The 9,529-nt window shown below is 43.3% G+C and overlaps 1 protein-coding gene across 1 annotated transcript; it reads right to left on the reverse strand.

Moving 5' to 3' along the window:
* Positions 1 to 1,837: 1,837 nt before the first annotated feature.
* Positions 1,838 to 5,829, reverse strand: LOC137307370 (probable G-protein coupled receptor 139). The gene is made up of 2 exons (XM_067976809.1): positions 5,499 to 5,829; positions 1,838 to 2,736 (listed from the first exon to the last, which is right to left on the reverse strand). The coding sequence occupies exons 1-2, from the start codon at positions 5,827 to 5,829 to the stop codon at positions 1,838 to 1,840; spliced, it is 1,230 nt and encodes a 409-aa protein (XP_067832910.1).
* Between the last annotated feature and the right edge of the window lie 3,700 nt (positions 5,830 to 9,529).

The raw sequence follows: 9,529 nt of genomic DNA on the forward strand, positions 1-9,529 counted from the left end.
AATTGCTTCAAGTTCTCTCATGCTGATAACTGTCTGACTAACAGAAATGAATGACCATGTAGCCTTGAGACGAGGTACAGACTTACTGATCAAAAAAAGGCAGTTTCATAGGGAAAAACACTTTCCCAGGCCTGTGTCCAACATCACGAGACGGTCATGAGGAACCAGAGGGTGGGTTCCTATTTTGATTGACTAACTACCTGAAACAATAAAGAATGTTTGTGTACGCCCATATTCTATGACAGGTGGGCGTTGCTAATGAACTGTATAAACGTGAGCTGTTTCCTGAACTCAGCGAAGACGTAGCCCTGACCATTGTTTAGGGTACGCTTCCCTTGTATACAAGTTTTCTTTAATAAATTCTTCCTTGTCTGAAATAAGTGTTTGGAGTTAATGCATTGTATATAATAGGTAATAATAAGTTCAAGTTTTTGACAGGTGTGTGTGATGGAGGGGGGGGAGGGGGAGAGTGTGGACTTTACTGCTCACTGCTGTCCTCAGGATTGTGTCGGGCGAGTGAGTGTGGACTTTACTGCTCATTGCTCTCCCCAGGAGTGTGTGTGGGGAGAGCATGTGGACCATAATACTCACTGCTCTCCCCAGGAGTGTGGGGGAGAGAGTGTGGACTTTATTACTCACTGCTCTCCCCAGGAGTGTGGGGGGAGAGAGTGTGGACTTTATTACTCACTGCTCTCCCCAGGAGTGTGGGGGGAGAGAGTGTGGACTTTATTACTCACTGCTCTCCCCAGGAGTGTGGGGGGAGAGAGTGTGGACTTTATTACTCACTGCTCTCCCCAGGAGTGTGGGGGAGAGAGTGTGGACTTTATTACTCACTGCTCTCCCCAGGGGTGTGTGGGGGGAGAGAGTGTGGACTTTATTACTCACTGCTCTCCCCAGGGGTGTGTGTGGGGAGAGAGTGTGGACTTTATTACTCACTGCTCTCCCCAGGAGTGTGGGGGAGAGAGTGTGGACTTTATTACTCACTGCTCTCCCCAGGGGTGTGTGTGGGGAGAGAGTGTGGACTTTATTACTCACTGCTCTCCCCAGGGGTGTGTGTGGGGAGAGAGTGTGGACTTTATTACTCACTGCTCTCCCCAGGGGTGTGTGTGGGGAGAGAGTGTGGACTTTATTACTCACTGCTCTCCCCAGGGGTGTGCGGGGGTGAGAGTGTGGACTTTATTACTCACTGCTCTCCCCAGGGGTGTGTGGGGGAGAGAGTGTGGACTTTATTACGCACTGCTCTCCACAGGGGTGTGCGGGGGTGAGAGTGTGGACTTTATTACTCACTGCTCTCCCCGGGGGTGTGTGGGGGGAGAGAGTGTGGACTTTATTACTCACTGCTCTCGCCAGGGGTGTGCGGGGGTGAGAGTGTGGACTTTATTACTCACTGCTCTCCCCAGGGGTGTGTGGGGAGAGAGTGTGGACTTTATTACTCACTGCTCTCCCCAGGGGTGTGTGGGGAGAGAGTGTGGACTTTATTACTCACTGCTCTCCCCATGGTGTGCGGGGGTGAGATTGTGAGCTGTCCCGATATCTCCTCTATCTCCCACCCCTTTTCCACCACCTTGTATTGTTCTTTTTATTACCTTTTCAATTCTCCAATACGGTGAAACATTCGGTGTAATTAGTTGCGATATGTTATTTTACAACTTGTAATTTCTTGTGATACAAACTTTGACAAATGCTGTAAATGAGTTGATAAATTCCCTCAGGTTATAAAGGTTTCAGTGATTGGAGAATACACAGTGTTTGCAGCACCGTGGCCTGGTGGAGAGAGAATCAGACACCGTATGACGCAGAACGGTCTCTGATCTGAGAAAGTCTTCAGATCTTCTCATTATTTAATGAATTTTATAATTACAGTAAAGGGATATTTCACCACATTCTTCAACTGCTCTCTGAATTTGGTCTGTGTCACGGCATAAATGCAAGTGTTTGTGCAGCAACTCATGAGCTGGAGCATGAATCCCAGTTCCAGTAGAAACCTGGGTAGAATTACAGAATAAAACCCCAACATCAACATCCGGTACCATATAGAATACACCATAAACAGCGCCCAGAACAGTATAAAGTTTCCTGATATAACAAACAGTAAAATTATGGATTTCCTTCGGCTCTCCATCTCTGGGTCTCTGGGACTCTCCCCACTGCTGTGACCCCGGAGTCTCCTGCGGGCTCTGCTGGCCACTACAATGTATCTGACAGTGAAAACATTGAGCAACAGAATCAGAACAAATGGGATCCCCGGGGTGAGGATATAATGAAGGAGTTCGATGACTGCCCACACACGTGAAAACAGAACAACGGCAGGTACAGAACAAAACCACGGTTCGTTGTAAAGCAAATACCGACCCGTGAACATAAAGTACCAGAACATATTCTTCAAACAGCCCAGCACACTCACTGTTCCCTGAACCACAGCCGCCGTTCTCTCGGTGCAATATTTAGTTTTCAGTTTCTGGCAACAAATGGCCACAAATCGATCGAAGGTGAAAGTGACGGTGAACCAGACGGAACAGTCTGTGGCTGCGAAAAGCAGGACGGCGTGGATATTACACACGGGGATGGACCACAGGAAACGAAACTGACCCTGATAGACAATGGGAATCTGCCTGAGTATCAGATCGAAGATAACGACCAGTAGATCCGCCGCTGCCATCGCCACCAGGTAATGAGTGACACATTTGGAGAGACCGCACTTTCCCCGAGATAGGATAACTATCGTCAATAAGTTAACTGTAAGGAAGGGAAATAAACAGGGCAATTGTACATCAGGCTGGAACTGCCTGTAAATATTATTACCGTTCTTGGATCCACGGTAAATATTAGCACGGTCTCTGGATCCACTGTAAATATTAATAATGTCTCTGATCCCCTGTAAATATTAGTGTCATCTCCAGATCACCTGTAAATATTCCGACTTCTCTGGATCCCCAGTTAATATGAGCACCGTCGCAGTAGCCCCTGTAAATATTAGTTCCACCTGTGGATTCACTGTGAACATGAATACAATCTCTGGATCACCTGTAAATATTAGTACCATCTGTGAATACGCTGTAAATATTGGTACCATTTCTGGCCTCCTTGTAAATATTAGTACAGTCTCTGTGTCCCCTGTAAATATTATTTCCGACTCTGGATCCACTGTAAATATTATTCTTGTCTCTCGAACAAGTTAAATATTAGTACCGTCTCTGGATCACCTGTAAATTTTTGTTTCATCTCTGGATCACCTGTAAATATTATTACCATCTCTGGCTCCCCGGGAAATATTTTTACTGTCTCTGGATCCCCTGTAGATATTAATTCCATCTCGAGATCCCGTGTAATTATGAGCATCGTCTCTGGATTCCCTGTTAAAATTGGTACCCTCTCTGGAAGTAGATATTAGTAACGTCTCTGGATCTGCTGTAAATATTAGTAACTCTCTGGATCCCCTGTAATTATTAATACCATCTCTGGATCCCCTGGAAATATTAGTACCGTCTCTTGATCCACTCTGACTATTGGTGCAGTCTGTGGATCCCCGGCCTTTATTCGTACCGTCTGTGGGTCTCCTGTAAATATTAGTATTGTCACTATATTCCGTGTACATATTAGTACCGTCTCTGGATCAACTGTAAATATTAACACCATCTCTTTATTCCCCACAAATATTAGTGACGTCTCTAGATCTCCTGAAAATATTAGTCCCGTCTCTGGGAACCCTGTAAATATTAGTACTGACTTTGGATCTCCTGTTAATGTTAGAACGATCCATGGATCCCTTGTAAATATAAGTACCGTCTCTGGATCTCCTGTCATTTTTAATACCGTCTCTGGAAACCCTGTTAATATTAGTGCAGTCACTGGATCACTCTGTTAATTTTAGCATCGTCTATGGATCCCCTCTAAATATTAGTACTGTCTCTGGATCCCTTGTAATTTTTAATACTGTCTCTGAATCCCCTATAAATATTAGTACCTTCCATGTATCCCCCTCTAAATATTAGTACTGTCTCTGGATCCCCTGTAAATCTCAGTACCATCTCTGGTTGCGCTTTAAATATTAGTAAGGCCTCTGGATCCCTCGAAATATTAGGAGTGTCTCCGCATCCCCTGTAAAAATTAGAAGCGCCTCTGGATACCCTGTAAATATTAGTGCAGTCCCTCAATCCGGTGTTAATATTAGTACCGTCTGTGGACCTGTGTAAATATTAATACCGTCTCTGGACCCCTGGAAATATGAGTACCGTCTCTTGATCCACTCTGACTATTGGTACAGCCTGTGGATCCCCTGCGTTTATTAGTACCGTCTGTGGGTCTCCTGTAAATATTAGTTTTATCACTGTGTTCCCTTCAAATATTAGTCCCGTCTCTGGATCCTCTGTAAATATCAGTAACATCTCTGGTTCTGCTGTAAATATTAGTTCCTTCTCTGTTAACCCCCTGAATATATTAGAACCATCTCTGGACCCCCTCTCAATATCAGTAGAGTCTTTGCATCCCCTGTAAAAATAGTACTGTCTCAGGATACCCTGTAAATATTAGTACAGTTCCTGGACCCAGTGTTAATATTAGTACAATCTGTGGATCTCTGCAAAAATTAGTACTATCTCAGGATCCCCTGTCAATATTGGTACAGTCTCTGCTTCCCTTGAAATATGAGTAGCGTCTCTTCATCCCCTCTAACTATTAGTACAGTCTGTGGATCCTCTGTATATATTCGTTGAGTCACAGAATCCCCAGTAAATATTAATACCGTCTCTGGATCCCATGTAAATATTAGTACTGTCTTTGCAACCCCTTGCGTATAATGACACACCCCTAAGACGCTCTAAAACCTGGCGCTTCCTCAGGCACCCTGCAAATACAGATTCACTCCCAGGGACCGATTGTATATTAAATCTCACACCCAGACAACCCCCGTAAATATATTTCCCATCCCTGCTCCCCCAATAAATATATCTCCAATCCCGGGTACCGCCTCTGATTTTTAAGCTCGTTATTTAATCTTACCAGGAACACCAACAGCGGCGAGGGTGGGACACGGAATGCCAAGCACATTAACACAGTGACACACGGTTTATAGAATTAACAGCTGGATATAGAGCCTCACCGGAGACACCGACAGCGGTGAGAGTTGGACAGGGAATGAGATGAACAGTAATACAGTGAAACATGGTCTATTATATTAATAGCTGGAAATAGAGACTTTCCAGAGACACCAAGATCTGCGAGTTTGGAACATGGAATGATAAGAACAGTAGTATGGATAAACATAGTTTATAGAATTAAGAGCTGCAAATCGAGCCTTACCAGAGGTACCAAGATCATCGAGTGTGGGGCAGGGAATAATAAGACCAGTAAGACAGTGAAACATGTTTTATAGCATTAATGGCTGAATATAGAGACTTACCACAGACACCAAGATCAGCGAGTGTGAGTGAGGGAATGACAAGAAAAGTAATACAGATAAACATGGTTTATTGAATTAATAGCTGGATATTGAGACTTACCAGTGACACCGACAGCAGCGAGGAGAGGATAGTAAATCACTTGTATACAGGCAAGGGCAAAATATATCCGATCCTCGAATGAGAATGAATCATAATGTGAATAAAGATATTGAAACAACCAGAATGGATTGTTGCTATTTATTGTTCTCAGATTCCGACCCATTGTTGTAACATTCCAATCTATTGTTCTCAGATTCCGACCCATTGTTGTAACATTCCAATCTATTGTTCTCAGATTCCGACCCATTGTTGTAACATTCCAATCTATTGTTCTCAGATTCCGACCCATTGTTGTAACATTCCAATCTATTGTTCTCAGATTCCGACCCATTGTTGTAACATTCCAATCTATTTTTCTCAGATTCCGATCTATTCTTTCCCTCTCTGTGGAGCCGCTGATCCCTGTTAGTGCCGGGGGTGATGCTCCCACTGACACTATGGGATAACACGTTGAAAGTAGTCGCTTATAAATAACAGAGAGAAACACTCCAGTGACACAATTAGGGCCAATGGAGACTGACATTAATTACAGTCACTGAACAAACAGATTCAGTTAAAATCTTTAAACCCAACAATATTTTATATCACAACATATATTTAACCAAATATTACACAGATGGAAAGCCCAAAGCCCAATATGTTATTTTAATAAATATTTGGAAGAACAGGAACTATGAGATCACAGTCTGACAGCACTGAGGTAAAGCGAGAGCAGCTTCATTTACAAATTGTAGATTATTTGTAATTGAAATCCTTTAATTTCAGAGAGTTTCTGCCCACTTCTCAAGGGTTGGATTTAAACTCAGAGATGGAACTGAACCATTATACTGGTCAGTTTGGAGGCCACACTGCAAATATTGGAGCAATATCTGGATACTCCGCCAATATTGGCAAGTCTATGGATCCTCTTGTAAATATTGGTACAGTCTCTGGATCGACCTGTAAATAATGGCATAGCCTTTGGATTCCATAGTAAATATTCGCACAGTCTATGGACTGACCTGCAAATATTCCGACAGACAATGAAAAAGGCTTGGGTTACTTCCAAAATTATTGGCCCGCTTCCGGGTTTCCTGACACAAGGTGAGGATTGTTTAAATGTGGAGAATGCCCAGTAACATGGAAATATAGAATCACTGCCACAGACCCCTGTGAATACTGACATAGACTGGGTACAGCCTGAATGTCTACAGTCCTTGCTACCTCTTTAAATATTGACTACACTCACAAACACTTGTAAATACTGACACAGTCTGGGTACAGCTTGAATGTCTACAGTCCCTGGTACCGTTATAAATATTGACTCCGTCTCACAGATCCCTGTAATACCGACACAGTCTGAGTGCATCGAGTTAAATCGAAATTACAGAACAGAAACACAACATTCAGCCCAATTGGTCCATGCAAGTGTTTATGACCCACACGAGTCTCCTCTCTCCCTCCTTCATCAAACCCTATCAGGATATCCTTCTATTCCTTTCTCCATCACGTGCTTATCCAGCTTCCCCTGAAATGCATCTGTTCTATTTTCCTCAACTACACTTTGTAATAGAGAATTCCACATTCTCACCACTCATTGAGTAAAGCAGTTTCCCCTGAATTCCCGATTGGATTTATTGTTGACTGTTTTATATTTATGAGCTCCAGCTCTGGACTCCCCAACAAGTGGGAACATTTTCTCCATCAAACCCTATCAAACCCTATCATTATCTTAAAGACCTCTATCAGGTCACCCTTCTCTTTTCTTGCGATAAGACCCCCAGTCTGTTCAGCCTTTCCTGATAAAGATAGTCTCTCAGTTCTCGTATCATCCGAGTAAATCTTTTTTTGCACCACCACAATGCCTCTCTATCCTTTTTATAATATGGAGACCAGAACCGTGCATAATACTCCAAGTGTGGTCTAACCAAGGTTCTATACAACTTTAACATAATTTCCCTGCTTTTTAATTCTATCCCGACAGAAATGAATCCTAGTGCTGGATTTGCCTTTTTATGGCCTTATTAACCTCCGTCTCTACTTTTATTGATGTGTGTATCTGTATCACTAGATCTATTTGCTCCTCTATCCCGTTTAGACTCTTATTATCCAAGCAATATGTGGACTCCTTATTCTTCCTACCACAATACACCACGTCACACTTGTCTGTATTAGGATTCATTTGCCAATTACACACCAATTCTGCAAGTTTATTAATGTCTTCTCGCATTTTGACACATTCTTCCTTTATATTAACTACACCCACCAATGTGGTGTTGTCCCAAATTTTGAAATTGTTCTTCAGATTCACGAATCCAAATCGTTTGTGTAAGTTGTGAACAACAGTGGTCCCAGCACCGATCCCTGTGGAACATCACTTCCCATCTTTTGCCAGTCTGAATAGCTACTCTTAACCCCTACGCTCTGTTTTCTGTTTTGTCGCCAACTTGCTCCCCATTCTCCTATTGTCCTACTTGTCCTCTGATTCCACATCCTCTGACCTCAGTCATGAGTCTACAATGCGGCAGCTTATCGAAGGCACTTTGAAAATCCAAATAAGTTACAGCTACTGAATTACCTTGTCTATTCTTTCTGTTAAATCTTCAGAGAATTCAATAAGATTGGTCGAGCTGTGAATGTTCATGTTCCCTGGTACTGCTGTAAACACCGACACACTCTTATAGAGCACTGTAAATACTGACAAAGTCTGGGTACAGCCTGAATATTTACAGTTCTTATACCCCTTTATAAACTATCAGACTCTCACAGACACCTACACATACTGACACCGTCAGGGGAGTGCCTGAATATCCACAGTCCTTGGTTCCCCTTTGTATATTGACTCACTCTCACAGACCCCGGTAAATACTGCCACAATATGGGAACATCCTGAATGTCTACAGTATTTGGTGCCCCTTTATATGTTGAATCACTCCCACTGAACCCTGTACATAAAGGCACAGTCTGGGGGCTCCTTTAATATCTACGGTCCTACGTCCCCTTTTATATATTGACTCACACACATAGACCCTTGTAATTACTGATACAGTCTGGAGAACTCCTGAATGTCCATAGTCCTGAGTACAATTTTATGTATTGATTAACTCTCATTCACCCCTGTAAATATTGCCACAGTCTAGGGACAGCCTGAATATCTCCCGTCCTTGGTACTCCTACATCTCCAGATACACTCTCACAGTCTCCTGTAATACTGACAAATTCTGTGTACTGCTGGATGTCTACAGTCCTTGGTATCCCTTTATATATTGACTCATCCTCACAGACCCCTGTAAATACTGCACAGTCCAGGTCCTCTCTGAACGTCTGCAGTGGTTGGTATCCCTTGAGATATTGATTCACCCTCACAGACCCCTGTAAATACTGGCACAGTCCAGGGACTCTCTGAACGTCTACAGTGATTGGTATCCCTTTATATATGAACGCACTGTCGCTCACGCCTGCAAATACTGACACAATCAGGGGTCTCCCTCAATATCTACAGTACTTGGTACCCTTTTATCTATTGAATCACCCTCACAGACCCCTGTAAATACTGACACAGTCTGGGGACAAGCTGAATTTGTGCAGTCTTTGCTGCCCTTTATTTATTTATTTGCTCTCTGCCTAACAGCACTGTGGGAGTACATTCACCACACGGACTACAGCGGTTCAAGAAGGCGGCTCACCACCACCTTCTCAAGGGGAATTAGGGATGGGCAATAAATGCTGGCCTTGCCAGCGACGCCCACATCCCATGAATGAATAAAAAAATCATTAATTCTCATTCTCAACTGTAAATACACACTCAGTCTGGGTACAACATGAATGTTTACTGCCCTTGGTACCCCGTTATATGCTGGCTCACTCTCACAGACCACTGTGCATAATGACACAGTATCGGGACTCGCTGAATGTTTACAGTCCTTGGTACCCCGTTATATACTGACTCACTCTCACAGACCACTTTAAATACTGATGCAGTGTGGGTACAGCCTGAATGTCTACAGTCCCTGAATCCCTTTTATACATTGATTCAAATCACTGATCCCTGT

This window comes from Heptranchias perlo, chromosome 3 (assembly GCF_035084215.1).
Source record: "Heptranchias perlo isolate sHepPer1 chromosome 3, sHepPer1.hap1, whole genome shotgun sequence".
Classification (NCBI taxonomy): domain Eukaryota; kingdom Metazoa; phylum Chordata; class Chondrichthyes; order Hexanchiformes; family Hexanchidae; genus Heptranchias; species Heptranchias perlo.

What these genes read in the sequence shown, in the direction of transcription:
- LOC137307370 (XM_067976809.1), bottom strand. Translation starts at nt 5,829, where the DNA reads ATGGGTCGGAATCTGAGAACAATAGATTGGAATGTTACAACAATGGGT. An exon ending in CGCTGCTGTCGGTGTCACTG is followed by an intron (nt 2,737 to 5,498) that starts GTAAGTCTCAAT and finishes CCTTCCTTACAG; the next exon opens with TTAACTTATTGACGATAGTT.